The 21,789-nt window shown below is 31.6% G+C and overlaps 1 protein-coding gene across 3 annotated transcripts; it reads right to left on the bottom strand.

Annotated features, from left to right (window-relative positions):
* Positions 1-1,947: 1,947 nt before the first annotated feature.
* Positions 1,948-21,336, bottom strand: LOC127699202 (low-density lipoprotein receptor 1-like). 3 transcript variants are annotated; one of them, XM_052202974.1, is made up of 20 exons: positions 20,874-21,336; positions 20,395-20,517; positions 18,979-19,104; positions 18,528-18,638; positions 18,270-18,386; positions 17,729-17,971; positions 16,680-16,796; positions 16,201-16,338; positions 15,658-15,684; positions 14,333-14,452; positions 13,792-13,938; positions 13,200-13,368; positions 12,702-12,929; positions 12,322-12,437; positions 11,585-11,866; positions 11,051-11,206; positions 10,521-10,616; positions 9,905-10,161; positions 9,489-9,647; positions 1,948-4,904 (listed from the first exon to the last, which is right to left on the bottom strand). In XM_052202974.1, the coding sequence occupies exons 1-20, from the start codon at positions 20,944-20,946 to the stop codon at positions 4,875-4,877; spliced, it is 2,835 nt and encodes a 944-aa protein (XP_052058934.1). In that variant the 5' UTR covers positions 20,947-21,336; the 3' UTR covers positions 1,948-4,874. The 3 variants fall into 3 exon arrangements, with proteins under 3 accessions (XP_052058934.1, XP_052058939.1, XP_052058940.1); XM_052202979.1 differs by lacking the exon at positions 15,658-15,684 and having other exon boundaries at positions 20,874-21,330; XM_052202980.1 differs by lacking the exon at positions 10,521-10,616 and having other exon boundaries at positions 20,874-21,324.
* Positions 21,337-21,789: the final 453 nt, after the last annotated feature.

The raw sequence follows: 21,789 nt of genomic DNA, 5'->3' as shown, positions 1-21,789 counted from the left end.
AAACTTGCATTGTACCCCTATGTTCTATTTTTAGCCATGTCGGCCATGTTGGTTGGTAGGCGGGGTCTTCGGACACATTTTTAAAACAAGGTACCCTAATGATGATTGTGGCCAAGTTTGGTTAAATTTGTCTCAGTAGTTTCAGAGAAGATTTTTGTAAAAGATTATAAAATTTACGAAAAATTGTTAAACATTGACTATAAAGGGCAATAACTCCTTAAGGGGTCAATTGACCATTTTGGTCATGTTTGACTTATTTGTAGATCTTACTTTGATGAACATTATTGCTGTTTACAGTTTATCTCGATCTATAATAATATTCAAGATAATAACCCAAAACTGCAAAATTTCCTTAAAATTACCAATTCAGGGGCAGCAACCCAACTACGGGTTGTCTTGATTTGTCTGAAAATTTCAGGGCAGATAGATCTTAACCTGATGAACATTTTTACCCCGTCAGATTTGCTCTAAATGCTTTAGTTTCAGAGATATAAGCAAAAATCTGCATTTTACCCCTATGTTCTATTTTTAGCCATGTCGGCCATCTTGGTTGGCAGGCGGGGTCATCGGACGCATTTTTTAAACTAGATACCCCAATGATGATGTGGCCAAGTTGGGTTAAATTTGGCCCAGAAGTTTCAGAGGAGAAGATTTTTGTAAAAGTTAACGACGACGGACGACGGACGCCAAGTGATGAGAAAAGCTCACTTGGCCCTTTGGGCCAGGTGAGCTAACAAGGAGAGAATCAGACGAACCATTTCATATTCTGGGAAGGGGGATTTTTTTTTTGCGTATTGAATGTGCATTTCTATCTGTTTCTACGCTTGCTTTTTTATTATTTTCACTTTTGTACACTATTATTTCCTGCATTTTTTGTTGGACATTCATTTCCATCTTGTCTTGTGCAAGATTATTTATTTTCAGTTCCTACCGACGGGCACGGATATTCATTTTCCAAATCCCTATTCCCACCATCGAGACATGTCTCTGTCCACCACCATAAAATCAATGGTCTTATCGGGTATAAATGTTCATTTGTCAACAAATAAATAAATTTGGAATACATTATTTTCTATTATTTTATCTCCAGTGAAATTGTAACTATCGCAAACATCCTGTATTATGTTAATTTCCTCGTGTTCCCTAAGAAAATATTAATGAATTCATCAAGACGTGTATTGACACCTACGCATGGCTACCTCTTCTATGTAGTAAATAGTAAATGTGGGGATCTAGAAACGACAAAAGATCGAATTGACCTCTACGATCATACCACTAGTGATGACGCAGAAACCGGATCAATAGCAACGCTAACGACATTCACAACTGTTCAATCTATTTTTTGTTTGGAATTTGAAATTTAAATCAAACAAGATTATGTAGTGTTTCTGTTTACCTGGTACTAACAAGAAAATTAAATGGGCCGATTTTTATCTGTGTTTTTAAAGTTCTTTTTTCCATTCATTCAAAGAATATTTGTGTATGTTTATCCTTGTAAAGTACTAAACCATAACCTGTTATTTTGAATGCTAGATTCAGCTTTTAGCTGTGACAAGGAAAGAGATCATTTAGACAGCTTTTTCCATAAACTTAATATATATATACACCCTGGCTTCCGATTTAAAAGAATCATGAACATCCCGTAAAAAATCGTCACTCCATTTTAATCAAGCAATCGGTTATTTCAAGTTGGATAACCCTGCACAAATCACTATAAAATGAGAATTTGTTACTTGCTCAATGTCCAGTAGCATATATTTCATACATATCCTGGATGAATACAGGAAATAACAAACCACCAATGAAGTGTGAATACATGATTGATTGATATTTGTTTGCTAAACACCCAGCGGCAAACACCAAATGATGACACTTAGATTTGTAATGTTCATGACATGACATCCATCCTGAAACTAGCTCAATAAGTCATAAACACAAACAATGAGAAAGGATTTTTCATCTTTTATTATTTAAATTTTTTACTTGTACAAACTTCTTACAAGCAACACATTAACAACATTTACACCCTATTTACATAACAATACAATATAAAGCACTCATACTAAACTGTACCATACATACTTGAAAAACAAGCATAAAGACAAACTAAATAATGAATGGAACTTCGAAATAATTCAAAATGATATGCAATATTTCTCTTATATAAATATACGAGCTTTAATTAATTAAACCTGACTTGGGGGAACATATGATAAAACTGCTTACATTTCAAGGTCAATTTTCTTGTCCTTTTACATTTTATTACGTCCTTTTAACATTTTATTATGTCCTTTTGATATTTTATTACACATAAAAGTTATCTGAAATATGAGATTATAAGAGCTTCTTTATTCTAAATTACCAAAACCAGACTTGCAACAGCCTTTTCAAAGCCTCCTCATGTTACAGAACAATTTTATTAAAATTTATGTTAATTTACATGTGGTGTTATTTTTCAGAATTAGATAATAAACTATGAACATTGCTTCTGGTGATGTGAATGAGGAATGATATAAGCGAACTTCCTTAAAGTAATTCTTTGAGCCTGATAAACAAAAAAGAATACAAAATGCATTTTTTTTCCTATGTATCAATGCTGTTGCTTTTTTAATCTGAAAGAAGTGGTATTGTTTGAACGTTTTATGGAATGTAAAAGGTTAAAACTTTAACCACTCATTAAAAATATAAAGCAATCTAATCATATACTAGACACTATATTTAAGCAACATAATTTGGAACATGCTTTTCAAGCATACTTAGCACTTCAAGCTTAAAACCATCCGAGGAATGTATGAGCACACTATGAAACAAAGTAAAAGGTTTCATCTGAATAACTGACAAACTTCTAAAGAACTAAATGCTTAAATTTCTGCAATTTCTTTTTTTTTTAAGTTTTATTCAAGTAAAAAATGGTAATTTACTTTAAAATTCATTTGGAACAATAGATGTTTACAAATTTCCTTTCAACATTTTATAAAGATAAAAAAAAAAATGACTTGCTGTAATTCATATTTGGCACAGTTAGAAACTGAAACATTACTTTTAAATAATAAGCAATTCCTTTGCAAGCTTTTAACAAAGCACTATCCCTGGTTTTATTTACAATGTATAGTTACAATAAATAAAAGAATCTGGAATTTTACAATTGAGATTCTTAAGGAAATATTATTATGCAAGACTATGATGTTGAATTGTCAGATTTCACTGGTCCATACAGAAAAGTATCAAATTTAAAAATATTCAAGAGAAATTCCTATAAAATTAAACTGTACACGGGGAAACAAAATATTGTTTATGATTGAATAAATAATAATGCCTCACAACTTTTCACTTGTTTTTGAGCAGTTATTAAACATAGTAGGGAATCAGATCTAGTACTCTTTGATATATATATATATATACCTTCTAGGTAAGCACCAATATTTATCTCACACTAATGGACTCGGAAGCAAGTCCTATTCACATAAATATACTACATCATGATTGTATGTTCATATTTACAAAGATTTAACAAAAACAAAAGTTAATAAATAAACAACTATATACAATTCTAATACTTCTCATGTTCATATATATTCACAATTAACATCATTTACACAAAGGTCAAAACATGTCTAGTCACAATATTACAACAGCAAATGTAGGCCACATATTCTAAATAAAGGTAATGCTTTAGGGAAAATTTAGTTCTACTTTCAAAGGACAATGACTGAACTTTTTCTTTCATATATCATATGGAAATTTATTTTCTTCATAATGTTTCCATTTCATCATTTTCATTATTACATGTACCGATAAAGAAATTATCATTTATAAATAAGATATGTGTTGTTGGCTATACATCAACAAGATGGTAACCCAACAACACAGTACAAACAAAGACATTTATTTGTTAATATACTGTTTTTAAAATTAGACAATGGTCTAATACATATTTGCAACTGTATCATTCAAAAAGGTGATTTGCTGTGTAACAGTAACTAACCAAGATTTTAGCTAAGAATGATCACATCATTGGTCTATGACAATTATTGCACACAACAAGTCTATGACGTACACATGCACATATTCTTCTTCCAAGTACCTCCATTAATTACATTCAAGGGCTTTAGCACCATTTTCCATACACACAATATTTACCTTTCAAGTCTTTTTAACTATGGATTTTATCCATTAACAAAGTTCCATTCACACATTTTATAAACCTTTTATTCATCTTGATCATTTAAACAATTACACTTATCTTACCAGAATGTGACGTTGGGAATATTAAGCACAAATTAACACGAGTTCTCTGTTTGTTCTTCATGCAAATTCACTGGAACTTGTCTCAACTGACACAGAGCAGAAACCTGAGAACTATTTCCAGAATGTCTCTATGTACATTTCAGCTGTTGTGATGCCTATCTTTAAAGAACCAAGAAAAAAACAAAGTGGAGATCTGTATATTTGATCAAGATTAAGAAAATTCTAGAATAAATGCAGTTACTGATAAAAATCCAGGTTTTATGTAAATCACAACAAAAACAAAGCTGCCAGTGTACAAAGACTAAGAATGATATGACTACCCATTGTTACCCAAGGGCCATCATAAATATATTATGCTTTAAATTATCCTACGTATCTAGGATTAAAACTTGGTCCTTCTTGATTTCTTCTTCGGACTGCCTTTGGGTATTTCAGATCTATCTTCCGCAAGATTTTACAATCAACGTTCCAATGGGACTGAATTTGATCGATGTAGGTGCATCATGAGATTTTATCTGATGAATGTTCTTACACTGGAATTCCTTTTCTCAATTATTTAGACAATAATTGTTAAGTTTATACCACAGCCATGATTAAAATTAAAAGTTCTATTGGAATTCTTTACATCATACATCTTCTGTCAATGGCTTTATTTCCTATAAAAGAAACAACAATATAATAATAATGCCAATAAAACAATCTTTAGGCATGTTAGGGTACATGTATGTTGTCAAGAATTGATTACAATTTTTGTTGTACACAACTTTTGTGTATAAATAAATAAAATGCTTCGCTGGGGCGCAGCTTGATACGACCGCAGAGGTCGAACCCTGAACAGTTGGGGCAAGTATGGACACAACATTCAAGCTTGATACAGCTCTGAATTTGGATTGTTATTAAATATTTGACACAGCATAGGTTTCTGACACAGAAAGAATGTGGTCTAAGAACTTGAATTTTTTTTACCTATTATGGTCCAATGTCCAAAATCAAAATACATGGTTAGATTCAGCATATCAAAGAACCCCATATATTCAATTTTTGTTAAAATCAAACAAAGTTTAATTTTGGACCCCCAACTTGGACAAACTTGAAAACTGGGCCCATAATCAAAAATCTAAACACATGTTTAGATTCAGCATATCAAAGAACCCCAAGAATTCAATTTTTGCTAAAATCAAACTAAGTTTAATTTTGGACCCTTTGGACCTTAATGTAGACCAATTTAAAAAACGGGCCTTAAAATTAAAAATCTAAATACACGGTTAGATTTGGAATATCAAAGAACCCCAATAATTCAATTTTTGATGAAATCAAACAAAGTTTAACTTTGGACCCTTTTGACCTCAATATGAACCAATTTGATAGCGGGGCCCACAAATAAAAATTCTAAATTCATGGTTAGATTCAGCATATCAAAGAACCCCATATATTCAATTTTTGTTGAAATCAAAAAAAGTTTAATTTTGGACCCCAACTTGGACCAACTTGAAAACTGGGCCCATAATCAAAAATCTAAACACATGTTTAGATTCAGCATATCAAAGAACCCCAAGAATTCAATTTTTGTTAAAATCAAACTAAGTATAATTTTGGACCCTTTGGACCTCAATGAAGACCAATTTAAAAAACGGGACCCAAATTAAAAATCTAAAAACACGGTTAGATTTGGCATATCAAAGAACCCCAATAATTCAATTTTCGATGAAATCAAACAAAGTTTAATTTTGGACCCTTTTGACCTCAATATGAACCAATTTGATAGCGGGGCCTACAAATAAAAAATCTAAATACATGGTTAGATTCAGCATATCAAAGAACCTCATATATTCAATTTTTGTTGAAATCAAACAAAGTTTAATTTTGGACCCCAATTTGGACCAACTTGAAAACTGGGCCCATAATCAAAAATCTAAATACATGTTTAGATTCAGCATATCAAAGAACCCCATATATTCAATTTTTGTTGAAATCAAACAAAGTTTAAATACTGGACCCTATCTTGGACCAACTTGAAAACTGGGCCCATAATCAAAAATCTAAACACATGTTTAGATTCAGCAAATCAAAGAACCCCAAGAATTCAATTTTTGTTAAAATCAAACTAAGTTTAATTTTGGACCCTTTGGACCTCAATGTAGACCAATTTAAAAAACAGGACCCAAAATTAAAAACCTAAATAGACGGTTAGATTTGGAATATCAAAGAACCCCAATAATTCAATTTTAGATGAAATCAAACAAAGTTTAATTTTGGACCCTTTTGACCTCAATATGAACCAATTAGATAACGGGGTCCACAAATAAAAAATCTAAATACATGGTTAGATTCAGCATATCAAAGAACCCCATATATTCAATTTTTGTTGAAATCAAACAAAGTTTAATTTTGGACCCCAATTTGGACCAACTTGAAAACTGGGCCAAAAATCAAAAATCTAAATACATGTTTAGATTCAGCATATCAAAGAACCTCATATATTCAATTTTTGCTAAAATCAAACAAAGTTTAATTTTGGACCCTTTGGACATTAATGTAGACCAATTTGAAAACTGGACCCAAAATTAAAAATCTAAATACACTGTTAGATTCGGCATAACAAATAAATAAATGTGATCAAAGATTTTACAAATCTAATGCGCCATACTGTGCAATTAAAGATTACTTCTTGAAATTTTTCAATATTTGAAATTTGAAAAAAAAATAATATTTGAAGAATAATTCTTTATAATTTCTGAAATCTGAAATGAGAAAAAATTGGCCCCCCACAATTTCTTTTTATCCCCCCCCCCCTTTTTTCCCCCAAAAAAATTCTTTCCCTCAAGATATGGTCATAATCTCAATTCAAATTTCCAATGGAGTTGGCAACCATAATTACCCATTTAAATTTACCATAGTGCTAACTTAATCTATTTTATAATAGAATTAATAAAAATATAGTGTCAAATCTTTCATATGGATTTTTTTGTAAAAAAAAAAAGATGAAAACATTTGCAGATATTTGTACTGGTCTTCCTTTATAAATATGCATTTCTTTAAACATAATTTAAAAGCAGTGTAAGGGAAGTAACCAAAACGTTGTATTTGGATTACCTCCCTTACACTGTTTTAGATTATCTTTATTGTTCATTAACCATTACTTTATACATAATTTAAAAGCAGTGTAAGGGAGATAATTTCAATGATGTATTTGATTTATCTCCCTTACACTGCTTTAAATTATGTTTTGTACTAAAGTATTTGTCCATTAACCAGGACAACCTTGTTTTTCCCCCTTTTTTGCCCCTAATTCCTAAACGGTTTGAGCCATAACCCTCCAAAGCAAATCCTAACCATCCCTTTGTGGTATGGAAACTTGTAGTATAATTTCAGAGAGATCCATACACCGTTCCACAGTTATTGTCTGGAAACTAGAAAATGCTCATTTTTGGCCCCTTTTTGGCCCCTAATTCCTTAACTGTTGGTACCATAACCCCCAAAATCAATCCCAACCTTCCTTTTGTGGTATTTAACCTTATGGTCAAATTTCAAAAAGATCCATTCACTTAAACTAAAGTTAGAGTGCGAAAACCAATATGTATTCGGACGACGACGCCGGACGACGACGACGCCAACGTCATACCAATATACGACCACAAAATTTTTTTGCGGTCGTATAAAAATGGAATACATTCAAAATTCATCACACGAGCTAATGATGCCCTTGCAAAACATTTTGATATTTAATTTGTTTAAAGGTTCATTTTTCTCACCTCTTTGCCTTAAAATGTAAACATTTTCTTTTATTGTATTTGTTCAGTGAAAAGGTGGGAGACTTTTACAGCAGATTCCATTGAGTGTGTAGCCAAAGGTAATATCTAAGGTTAGCTTGCTTGTTAGCTGAACCGTGAAGTCATTGTTAGGTTAGGTAAACTACCCTTCTTTAAGAATAGACTAGTCTGACAGAAAACCAATCGATCTGTCTGTTGGACTATGCTACTTTGAAAGGAGGGTAGTATACCTGACCCAATAATGACTTCACGGTTCAGCTAACAAGCAAGCTAACCAAAGATATTACCTTTCACTACACACTCAATGGAATCTGCTGTAACAGCTCATAATTAAACAAATATCACTGAGAAGGGTTTGAAAATAATAATTGGTTTGCAATTTCTACTAGGACTCTACATGTAATTCTTAATAATAAATTTTAACACAAAAAATTTCAGCACACTTGGCTACATCATAGTTGGGGACGCCAGAGTAAATAGAGAAAACCACCTATTCAGCACACTTAGCTATCTCATGGTTTGGGATGCCAGAGTAAATGGAGAGAACCACCAATTCAGCACACTTAGCTATATCATGGTTTGAGACACCAGAGTAAATGGAGAGAACCACCAATTCAGCACTCTTAGCTATATCATGGTTTGAGACACCAGAGTAAATGGAGAGAACCACCAATTCAACACACTTAGCATGAGATTTAAGATGTCAGAGTAAATCGAGAGAACCAACAATTCAGCACACTTAGTTATATCATGGTTTGGGACGCCAGAGTAAATGGAAAGAACCACCAATTCAGCACACTTAGCTATTTCATGGTTTGGGACGCCAGAGTAAATGGAGAGAACCACCAATTCAGCACACTTAGTTATATCATGGTTTGGGACGCCAGAGAAAATGGAGAGAACCAACAATTCAGCACACTTAGCTATATCATGGTTTGGGACGTCAGAGTAAATGGAGAGAACCAACAATTCAGCACACTTAGCTATATCATGGTTTGGGACGCCAGAGTAAATGGAGAGAACCACCAATTCAGCACACTTAGCTATATCATGGTTTGGGATGCCAGAGTAAATGGAGAGAACCAACAATTCAGCACACTTAGCTATATCATGGTTTGGGATGCCAGAGTAAATGGAGAGAACCACCAATTCAGCACACTTAGCTATATCATGGTTTGGGATGCCAGAGTAAATGGAGAGAACCACCAATTCAGCACACTTAGCTATATCATGGTTTGGGATGCCAGAGTAAATGGAGAGAACCACCAATTCAGCACACTTAGCTATATCATGGTTTGGGATGCCAGAGTAAATGAAGAGAACCACTAATTCAGCAGGAATACTGGCAAACCTTGCCAATTAATATCAGATTCAAACCCACCTTGTGGAAGTGGGATTCAAAAGATAAAGTATACTACTAGACCACCAAGACACCTAATAAATAATTAAAGTAAACAATAGGACACTTACGGATTGATCTCCTTTAATATGATGTCCATCCCTGCCCTGGTGACCAATCATCACAGAATGATGATCATCTGTTGTAGTTGTTTTACGGTAAACTGGGTTATCAAAGTTCATACTCTTGATGTTACGTTTCTTAACTCTTCTGTATACAAAACATCCAACCTGCAGTAACAGAAATTTTAATTTATAATAAATTCATACTAATAGACTTTTATTATATGTAAAAAAAAAAAAAATACTGTTTATATTCTCGGCTGTGCAAGCCACCATCCTAACTATGAAGAAATATTTTACATTAACCTGAACATTTGAACAAAAATACTAAAATCTTTATTATAAAACAAATATTACATAGAACTAGAAATTTTTGCATTATTTAAATAAATGTTTCTAACTTTAAAATGTTGCAATAAACTTACGATAAGGAACATGATGACAATAAAACCAACAACACCAATGGCAACAAATGCTACAATTCCTGCCTGTTCTTCCTGCAATGATTTAGGATGTTCCAAAGTTTTGTTGTGTTTCTCTGTAAACGTAGTGTATTTTGGTCCACCAGTAGATACCACAATAGGGTGATGTGTCACTGGTTTCTGAGTCACATGAGGCGCTTGTGTTGTTTCGGACTTGGGTGTAGAGGCTGGTTTTTTGGTTGTTGGAACAGTAATACCAGCTGCAAAGAAAAAATATTATAAAATAGTTGCACTGCACAACATGCAAGTTATCATTGCATACAGACACAAGTTCACTAAATCAGCATACATTTTAATTCATTAACGATTCATTTATAGGAAAATCATGTGTTTAAGGATTTAAAAAATTAGATGTGCTATTCTGAAAACAGGTAACAAGTAATGAGGGGCCTGTTTATACGATGGGGAAAGTTTATGACAAGACAACAACAAATAAAAAACTGTTTGGTAAAATTTAATATGTTGTTTAACTTTCTTCTTCACTATTAAAAAATAAAGAATAACAATCAACTACAACAATGAATTTTCACAACAATCAACTACAACAATGAATTCTCACCAGTTGAACTATGATTCTTATTAGTACTATTAGGTGATGGAGTAGTAGATTTAACTGGTTTTACACTTGTAGTTATTACAGGAATATCTGTTGGTTCTGTTAAGTAAATATGATGAGTTGGGTTATTATGTGTATGATTGCAAGCATATTTATGTTTGTTATCTACAACAATTGTTAACAGTCATTTTTTGTAAATAAACTAGATTTCAGTTTTAGATAATGTGGTCCACTGGTAATTGAGTACAAAAAAATCATACCAATTACCACAAACTATTTCAATAGAGGTTGTTCTTGGCAAATCTTTTTGATGACTGAAATTGTAAGAGATAACAAATATCTACTGAGAGAAAATGACAAACATGACAATGATAAAAATGATATAGAAGTGATATGATTATATACAATTTATGAATATATAATTAAAGGAATGTAGATTTTCTTGAAAATGTTGAAAAGGAGACATGCCTGTATAATGTAAGTGATGAAGTATATGATGACAGCAATTTAAAAAAAAATAAAAACTATCTTACCTTTATCAACACATGTCATTCCATTGAAGGAAAGTTTTTTGTTGTCTGGACAGGCACATGTATATTTGGGTACATTAGGATCAGTAGACTTTCCATTAGGTTTTGGTAAACACAGGTATTCACATCCTCCATTCCTGTTAGCACAAGCATTATATCCTGAAGTTAAAGATAGAAAATGTCATCATCTAAAATTATTTATATACAAATGTATTTATTTAAATTAGGGATGGCAACATTTAAGGAATTGACAATCAGTACATCTCAATTCTAAAAAGAAAAGGTACATATGTGTAACCATGCCATTGATTAATTAGTCTTAATAGCTTGTTACACAAAAATTAAAGAAAATAATTACAAAATAAAATGTCCGATATTTAAATTTAAACATGTTTAGAGTTTTTTATGGCTTGATCTTCATATCAGCCGACTTTAAGCGGTCTGAATTTCCCACATGATTTTAAGGAGGGATAAAAAGGATACTTAATAAAATATAAACTTTGGCTGTCTCTCTGTTGACAGATATAAATGTCTTACCAGGTTTTTGTATAGATGAATGATAAATTTTCAAGTCCATTGGCGAATGAAGACCTAGGGCTACTTGTTGGAAGTCTTCTCCGGTATGTTTGTGGGCCTTACGGATTGAATCTGATGACCAATCAGTCCAATAGACATCATCTTCAAATACAGCAACAGCAAATGGATGGGCAATGTGTTTAGCATTGTGTACAACTGTACGGATGTTTAATCCATCTAAATCAGCTGACTTGATTGTATGTAGTTTGGCATCAATCCAAAATAATCTACCATCAATGTAATCTAAAAAGAAAGAATGAATTATAAATTGTATTACAATAACTTAATAATTCCATTTTCTGGTTAGATGTTTAATGAACAATTTCCAAATAGACATTTATACTAATGGCGTAAACAGTTACATGTATATTCCATACTACTCAATAGCATCCTAACCAGTCATTAACCTTTATGGTTTGATCAGTGTACAGAAATGACAGGAGATTCAATTATAAAATATAGTAATGAAAAGGGATGAGAGATAATTGCCAATGCAACAAAATCTCAACAATACAAGTTAACCAAAAGTATTCAAAAAGTTGCCAACACAGATTTTCACTGCAGACAATAGCTTATTTTTGATTGCATGGATAACTATATTTTTCACTTTGTTGACCAGCATTATTGAAATACTTATGGCAGCAAGAGTGTCTTTTGTACAGATATATACAGTGTTTATTTCTGAGACATGTACTCACCAATTGTAATACTATTAGGCCAGACAACATCCTTGGAAATGATTTTTCTGTCAGATCCATCCATGCCAATTCTCTCAATCTTTGGACTTTTACCCCAATCAGTTACATACATGTACCTGTTAAAATATGATCAAATTCAAAATATACTGCAAACTTCCAATCAAACTCTTTTGAAGTATTATGTCAATAAATGGCTCAATATTTAACAATAAGTTTGTTTGTTACAAACATGTAATAGCTGTATAAACCATAATCAAAAATAAAACTAATCTAAATAAAATTCATATAGTATTTCAGAGAAAAGGTTTGTAGAAAGTCTATTTAATTAGAGAGTGTTCAGTTTTTTTTCTTAAAAAAAATGCAGTCATGTTGTAACATACCCATTTCTTGGATCCAAAGCTATTCCTCTTGGTTCATCTAAATCATGGGGGACAACTGTGACAGTTTTATCTCCATCCAGACTGGATACCTGTATGCTGTTTAATCCAGTGTCAGTCCAGTACAGAAGATCATGGACCCAATCAATAGCAATACCATCAGGTGTATCTATGTTAGCCTTAATGATTTCTTTTTTGTTGTTCATCATGGTGCCATTCCCGATTTCAGTCCTGTAAAACATTTGTATTTCGCATTTCAAAAATGTGTGCATGTAGTCATTTCTAATCATTTTAAGAAAGAGCAGGAAGACCTTTGCTTAAAAATGTTGTCCCTTTTTTCAAATAAAACCATTAATTGGAATTGCATCATCCTTTTCTTTTATTCATGAGAAAATATATTAAAAACTTGCTCAATCCTATTCCGAACCAATATGTAGTTTGATTACTTGTAGGGTTACTAAACTTCAAAAGCATCATCTTGGCAAATTATGATAAACATACCTAGATATCTTCTGTAGATTGACATCAGACCAATAAACATATTTCTCTTTATAGAAAGCAACAGAAACAGCACTTGAAAGTCCTTCTACAACTGGTTCCAACAACCAAGTCCCTACTTCCAACCTTCTAACATCATCTTTGTTGGCAAACAGCAACCAAGGTCTTGGACCTGTCAAAATAAATGTTTATCTTCAGAAATTATGAATTAATATTTACTCTTTTGAAGAAAGTATTTCCACTTTGAAGGGGGGTGTTATATTTCTTCATAATTAACACATTTTATCTTTCAATTCACCATCTAAATTTTCAAAACAAATTACTTTAGTGGTACTGTCAATAAAATCACATAATGATATCCCAAAGTGGATCCAATTTATTTTTAAGATGCAAGTTCAATTACAACAACTGTATCAATTTTTTAAGACATTAATATTGTTACCTTTTTCAATCAGTTTCAAAAGGAATTGAGATTAGAAGATTATGAACTGTCAGGCAGACACTCCTCAACTCTGTCTGTTGAGGGTGTAATGTATAGTATCAGCATTATAATTTATGAAATATCCAACAAGTCAATAATAAATTATAAACATACCATCAATTTTACAAGTTGTTTTGCCTGGTTTACCCAGAATAAAATCCTTCCTGTAGCCTTCCACACACTCACATTTGTAATGACCCTTTTCGTCATGACAGAGTTGTGAACAAACTGGAATGCTGCTTTCTTTACATTCATCAATATCTGTAGAAATTAAAATATAAAACACATCATGCTGTGTACAGGGACCACATGAAAGGTCATAACAGTCTATATAGTTCTTCAACCCAAACTGCCATAAAATTCGATTCTAGTATTATATACAAGTCACATAACTAAGTGTTTATTTAAGTATGATTATTTGATGTTTATAAAATCTATGAGGAAAACCAAACGGACCAAGAAGTATAGATATATCTTTTGTCAATGATAGGTTATACAAGTTAAGTTACGTAACGACATATCTTTGTGTCAATGACAGGTTATGCAAATTAAGTTACTTACTGACACTTATCTTTTGTCAATGACCGGTTATACAAGTTAAGTTACTGACACATATCTTTTGTCAATGACAGGTTATACAAGTTAAGTTACTTACTGACACATCTGCTTGTCCCCTCTAGTTTGTATCCACTGTTACATGAACATTTAGCTTTTGCTCCTACCAGTGGTTCACAAACGTGGTCACAACCACCATTTTTTGTTTTGCATGGGTCTGCTGTAAAGAAAGTTGTAAAACTTGAAATAGATGTTGTAAAATGTATACAACTAGATACATTATAACATTAGATATTGTAAAGAAATTCACTAGCTTTATGTGTAAATGCTTTTATTCCATCAAAATATATTTGCCAGATTTTTTATATAAAAAAATATTTGATTATTATGTATTATGCATAGACTTTGTTTCAGAGAGCTACAATAATCATTTGCAATTAACATTAGAGGTACAAATATTAAAAAATCTCAGGTTAGGAATTCAACAGCAACCCAGTTAGTGTCGGTTCTGAAGACCTTAATGTACTTAAAAATGGACATGCAACAGTTATTAACCACTTAAATGTTTGTCTATAATGTAAAAAGCAAAATATAAAAAGGTCATCAAGCTGGTTTTTATTTTTAGAAACTAAACCACAACTATTCTGCTTTCTAAGCAAATAAGATATTCTAAAAATGCATAGAGCTACACTGTCAGTACAATGTTCATGTAAACAGATCAACATGTCCAAGGTTACACTTGAAAATACAACAAGAAACAAGGACTAGCCAGTTGAAAACTTTCTGATGACTACAATCATTCAATATAACTACATGTATTAACAATATATAGGACAACTGGCTGGTAAGCAGTGTTTTCTGGTAACTAATACTAAAGGAAGAAAAAACTTTATGTTGTCTTAGATTAACAAAGACCATGCTTTACAGAGATAGGTCACAAGTCTTGTATTACAGTGAAAAAAATTATGAGCTGGCAAACATGATGAATGAAAGCATTCCGACTTCATAAGAATTTCTATTAAGTAAATTTATTATACATGTAGAATGTTCAAGTTTATGCCTAATGTGTAGATTCCCAAGGATTTTATGGTTTTACTGTGAGCTAAATATGAAATCCTGTTGCCAAAAATGAATTAGTTCAATTTTCTAGTTCTTCATAAATTTTAATGTCCAAATTAAATTAATGATTTTTTTTTTCTTCAATTTTCAGCTTTTTCATCAGTATGATCTACCTTGTTATATTTTTATTTTTGTCTGACAACATATCCTGCTCAAGCTAGCTACAAAATTTGATTGTGTTTTTTTATTTCACAGATTTCTTTGTTTCTGTTGAAGCGTGCTGACTAGTTAGTATATTTTTATGATCTTAGAAATGAATAAAGCATGCAGCAGACAACATACAAATACAATGAATGGTACACATACTTCCAGGTTTGGTCCCATTAAACACCGCTAATGAATGAAAGAATGAATGTGGATGTTACGAAGAAAATAATATACACCTCAGTCATATACTGAACTGTAAAAACTACTGTCTAATTTACATTTTCATAGAAAGACAAAATTTCTACACTTTAGCCTTGGTGTTCTAAAGATAAATTGTAAGCATCAATATATACATGTGTGTTAATCAAGAAAATTGACTATGCAGTGAATAGAAGGCATGTACTACTTTCAGCTTTATTTCAAAATCAGGGAAAGACATAAAAATATTGAAGGAAAAAATTTAGTTTTAATTTAAAAATTCTTTGTGAAAATGATAGTAATGACAGTAATATTAGTTGATGCACATCAAAATTACCAATTAATTATTCTATGTTCCATAATTATTCTTTTATTTAAAGAATCTGATACTCATTTTCATACTTTATACATGATGACAGGTATAAAAGTACACTAATCAAATCCAGAACTATTAGATACAAGTAGCAGAGCAGCATGCTGTCTGATATAGATAACAATATTTACCATCACAGATAGTTGTTGATTCATCTTCCCAGCCTCCACAATCATTCAAATGATCACATACTTTGGTGTAGTCAATACATTTCTTTCCATTTTTAAAGCAATCAAACTGATTATCTGGGCAATGTTGAATAACAGACGCTGAAATGAAAAAAAAAATTATAAAAATTTATAAAGTACTTAAATCATGATTAGAAAATATACAATTCTGGAAGACACAACACTATGCAGATTATCCATCAACTTCTTTATCATAGTTAGATTAGTAATTCTAAACAAAATAAAATAAGAATAAGCTTTTTTTAAAAGAAAAATGGCTTCGTTAAAGTTGTACATAACAAAAAACAATTTGGAGGAAACATAATTTCTGTCAAGGTAGGCCAATTTTGTTCATATTCTTCATTATAATGGTCTTCCGACACGTTCAATGAAGTTAAGAATGAGACTGGCTAGACACAGGAATATTCCATGATAAAACTTACTACAATTAAATTCATCTGAACCATCAGTACAGTCTGGGAGGCCATCACATCTCATAACATGATCAATACAGTGTCCAGTTTCACACTTAAACTGGTCAGCAGAGCATGTGTAGGTACCTAAAATGTCATAATATATGCATGTTAAACTTGAAAATCTAAGTCATACTGCATGTGGTCATTTTTGTGATTATGCAACTTATAAAATTATTGTTAATTTGAAATGACATCAATTTGATAGGGTTGAATATATACAGTCTTCATTGTGACTGAATGATGCAAACAAATATGAATGTAATTTTAAAGTACATAATATCAAAGTGTTTGGAATATATGTCAAATTCCAAATCTTGAGTTTCATGTTTACATTAATTCAACCAAATTTTCAACTTCTGGCATAGTGCCAAATTACAAAGAATAACAAATTTATAAGCACCATATATTCTTTAGAATTATAGAATCAAAACAATTTTGACCTTAAATGTCTTAGTCTATGATTAAAATGACAAAGTGTAAAAATACTGAACCCTTATACTTCATTAATTATAATTCAATGCAATTCAATAGTCTGAAATTATGCCAATTTTCTTTTTACGTAATATTTTTAAAAAATACTGCCAAATTAAGTAAAGCCATTTAGATTGTTGACATTTGCACAAGATTTCATCCATATCAACACACATTATTTGCCAAAATCTGCATCTTATTTTTTGTTAAAAGAGATTTAGATAAAAATAAATGAATTCAAAATTTTTTTCTAAGAGTTGGGATGATAACCAAAATAAATTTATTTTTGCGGTCTCTTAATATGCAGTTAATAGCTATTAACATTTTTTTAAGAACAAATACAAATGTAAAGAATTTGTTATTATGAGATTCCAATTTAAAAGTATTTTGTTTTAAATTAAAACCAACAATTATCTTATTTAACACCCATTGAAATGTATATTTGTCCACTCATACTTCCATAACCTGTAAAATTTGGAAGCCACAAATTATGTTTTTATATATTGCAAATGATTTTAAAATTTTACCCTATCCAGCATACTTACAATTCTTTTCATCTGATCCATCAAAGCAGTCTTCATCCCCATCACACTTCCAGTTGAGGAGAATACACTGTTCCTCATACATACATGCCCACTCTGTATCGATACAGGTGTTCTTGGGTGGCTCTGCCTTACAATTGGTTTCATCACTATGATCATCACAATCATGGTCACCGTCACATTTCCAGTCTTGATCTATACATTTACCATCTGCACATTGGAACTGGTCAGCAGTACAAACTGAGGCTGAAAATTAAATTATAATTAACACATGTTGATTTTCTAACAAATTCGATATATACGTGGTTTACATTAATCTTTACAAAAATCAAAATTATTAAGTAGTTAGTCAAAAATTAAAAATTACTCAAATACTGCAAATAATAAAATATGATGCATTTCAGAAACAGGTGTTTTCATCCTTAATTGGAAAATTTTTATTTTTAGGATTAGCAATGAAAAACTGAGACAAGGGTTAGATAAAAGGATCAGTGAGGAAATTTTTTTTATTTTATTTTTGGTCTTGGGATATTATATTACATACTGCAATTCTTCTCATCACTGCTATCACCACAATCATCTTCACCATCACATAGCCATTTTTTCGTCAAACATTTACCATTGGCACATCGCATCTCATCCTCAGCACATGTTGGAGCATCTGTGAAAAAATATCAAATACATTAAACAATGAATGTTAACCAAAAACTAACTTTTTTCTTTATGTTTATTATCATGAAGGAGTTTATCTAGAATTCTATATTATTATTATCCTATTTACCATGATTACAAAATTACATACCGCAAGTTTCATCTTCACCATCTGAACAATCTTTGGTTCCGTCACATCGCCAACTATTTGAGATACACTGTCCATTGTTACATCTGAATTCCTCATCCTTACACTGGGTACCTGAAGAAAAAATAAGATATTCCAATTTATACAACTATAACGATAAGTTTACGAATTTAGTGTCTTGTAAAACTTTGTTCATAACTCATTTCAGACTAGTTTTGTCAGTGGAATTTTGTAATAGTTGTCAAGTGGAAAACGAATTGCTTACTGGACACCTGTCAAAGCACAATCCATGTGTTAATGGAATTCGGGTTACTTTGTGTTTCCTGTGTTTATTTTTTGTAAATTGTTTGTCTTTTGGTAGCAAGTCTGTTTTGTGCTTTTCAACATTATGATTTTAGTCCCCCTTTTTATTTATTTTCATTTTGATTATTATTTTATGCAATTCATAACTAACCATTGCAGACAGCAGCTGATTCATCTGTGCCATCATAACAATCTTTTTCTCCATCACATTTCCATTTCGCAAGTATACATTGTCCTGAGGCACACTGAAATTCATCTGGAGGGCATGTTTTTGAATCTGTAAATGTCAAAAGTTTCCTACATATAATTATGTCATTTATATTTACTTGTATACTTCTAATTTTCTTTACAGTAACAAGTTTTTTTTATACTTTAAGCAAAATGGCCCATTGTATAAAACATAGGATACTTGCAGGATTAATTAATTTTTTTATATTTGATAGAATATGAAATTCCAAACCAGTCTTTTGCAATTGCTTTTTTTCCATTCACTGGTTTCGATATCTTCAAGATGCAAATTTATCAGCAAAAAGTATAGTAGAAATTGAATCCTGGGATTAAACTAAAGGACAAAGTTAGAGCACCCTTCAGACTTTTGCATGGGTTGTATGAACTGGTACTTTTCTGATTTTATTAGTAAATTATCTATGTATATATGTGTAAAAGTCAAATAATCAGGCAAATTCAATCACTTGTTTCCAAGGGTTAAGGTACTTCCTGATGATGAAAGACCTGCCCCTGTAGCCACTTTGTTCATGTTGTTTGTAAACTTGTCATTCAAAATCTAACAGGCTTTTATAATTTTATCATGTAAATTAGAAAATTCCTGATCATATTAACTACTGAGAAAAATTTACTGAAATAGGTTTGTAAATAAACTTTTATTTTAAACAATTCCTGCCATAACATACTAATCAACGGTGGCAATCTTCCACCAAAATTAAATATCTTATTTAACCTAGATAATGTGCCAAATTTGGACAATAAAACCAATGCAGCTGAACAGATTCCAAATAAAGCCTTCTTGTAACTTTATTATTCTACTTGAATACCTTAGTCCCAGCATTCAACAAATAAAAAATTTCAAAATGATCATTTATTTCAAAATTTAGTTTAACAAGATTTAAGTACAAGTTTGGATTCCATTGAATACAATTATGCAATTTTCATTTCTTCAAATAAATTTCTTTTGCTTATTTCAGTTTAGGTAAAGAATTTTAAGATATTCACATGTTTTTCAGGTGTGTCAGAATACCGTCATCTGATTGGTCTATTTTTAAGAATGTGACCTCAGACCATTTAATGAAACCAATGGGAAATCAGGTCATATTATTGATCAAATACATCAATATTTATAATTTTCATGTTTTACAAGATTTCATTTACATTTCAAATGACAGTACATTGCAGAAACAATCTATAGATTCAAAATAAACACATTTACATTACTGTCATACTTTAAATTTTAAAACTGGGGGACAAATGTAATTTTCTTGACACACCCAACTTTCTAAAAGAGTTAGAATTGAACTTGTATAACTGTATACACTATGCTGGCTGTACATACCACAATTTTCCTCGTCTGATCTATCACCGTATCCGCAATCGCTATCCCCATCACATCTCCAGTTCATCGCAACGCATCGTCCTGTTGTCACGCATTTAAATTGAGTCTCAAAACAACTGGCAGCTAAAAAAAATCAAAAATGTATGTATCGTACATCCCACTTTATGCTTTATACTCTTGAATATTTACTTCAACTCTACGTTGTCTACTGTTTAGTGAAGTCTGCACAAACCAAAACCTGCTTATTTAATTTTAACGCTGTTTTTATTAGTAACATTTGTAAATAGAAGTTATTGGGCACTTAAACAGCTAAATTAATTAACAACCTAATAAAGGCTGCTGATAAAACTAATCAGCATCATTTTTTAAATTTGTTTCAAATCATAAAACTCGTCAAACATGAAAACATGAAAACTCGCAACTCAGTCTTGCCGGCCGGCATGTATAACGAAAACATGTAATGTAAAAAAAAAGCTTACCTTCTTCACAAGTTATTGATGATATTAGGATATTAACAATCACAGCAAAAAACAGAACGGATAATTTCTTCATTTTTGCCAAAATTTCACTTTATATCCTGAAATATGTGAGCTGCTTGGACTACACGTCAGACGTGGTGGTCGATCCCAGTAGTTGTAACAGCGAGGTCAAATGGGGATCTTGAAAAGACGTCTGGCTGATCCGCTAATTTAGCATATAAAACACTGTAATTCTATGAAAAATTTGAAGTCCTAGATGTATGAAAGTTTTTCCACAACGTCAAAATTAAAAATCGCACTCTCGCAGAATGGGTGTTGTGATCTCAAACGAATTTTAGTTCTGAAACGTCACCAGTTATCCGATCGGAAGGTTTATAATGAATATTCATGAGAAAATCAGGCGATATCAACCTTTCGAAATACGGATGACAATTCCGATTGGTTACTGTAAACCACATGACGAAATCCATGGGAATACACACTATTTTCATTGATAAACTGTCATGACCCAAGTAGTTTGTCATGATTGATATTTTTATTTCAAACTTTATCATGTATCACGGTGATCGCTAAACGATCCATTTAGTTGAAGTTATATTTGTTATGTCCCACCTAGGGGCATTATGTTTTTCGGTCTGTGGCTGTGCGTCCGGTCGTTCTTCCGTCCGTCCGTCTGTCCCACTTCAGGTTAAAGTTTTTGGTCAAGGTAGTTTTTGATAAGTTGAAGTCCAATGAAACTTAGTACACATGTTCCCTATGATATGATCTTTCTAATATTAATGCCAAATTAGAGTTTTGACCCTCAATTTCACGGTCCACTGAACATAGAAAATGATAGTGCTCGCTTCAGGTTAAAGTTTTTAGTCAAGGTAGTGTTTGATGAAGTTGGAAGTCCAATCAACTTGAAACTTAGTAC

Source organism: Mytilus californianus, unplaced genomic scaffold (genome assembly GCF_021869535.1).
Source record: "Mytilus californianus isolate M0D057914Y unplaced genomic scaffold, xbMytCali1.0.p SCAF_1, whole genome shotgun sequence".
NCBI classification, from domain to species: domain Eukaryota; kingdom Metazoa; phylum Mollusca; class Bivalvia; order Mytilida; family Mytilidae; genus Mytilus; species Mytilus californianus.
The sequence above is the reverse complement of the archived record's forward strand: the minus strand, read 5'-3'. Positions and strand labels throughout refer to the sequence as shown.

Bases quoted from the DNA above. Each gene is read 5' to 3' on its own strand.
- LOC127699202 (XM_052202974.1), bottom strand. From the start codon at position 20,946: ATGAAGAAATTATCCGTTCTGTTTTTTGCTGTGATTGTTAATATCCTA. The intron at 16,339-16,679 runs GTAAGTTTTATC...TTTTCATTTCAG, and splicing joins TTCAGATGAATTTAATTGTA to CGTCTGTTATTCAACATTGC. The intron at 14,453-15,657 runs GTATGTGTACCA...CTTTCTTTACAG, and splicing joins TAATGGGACCAAACCTGGAA to CAGACCCATGCAAAACAAAA.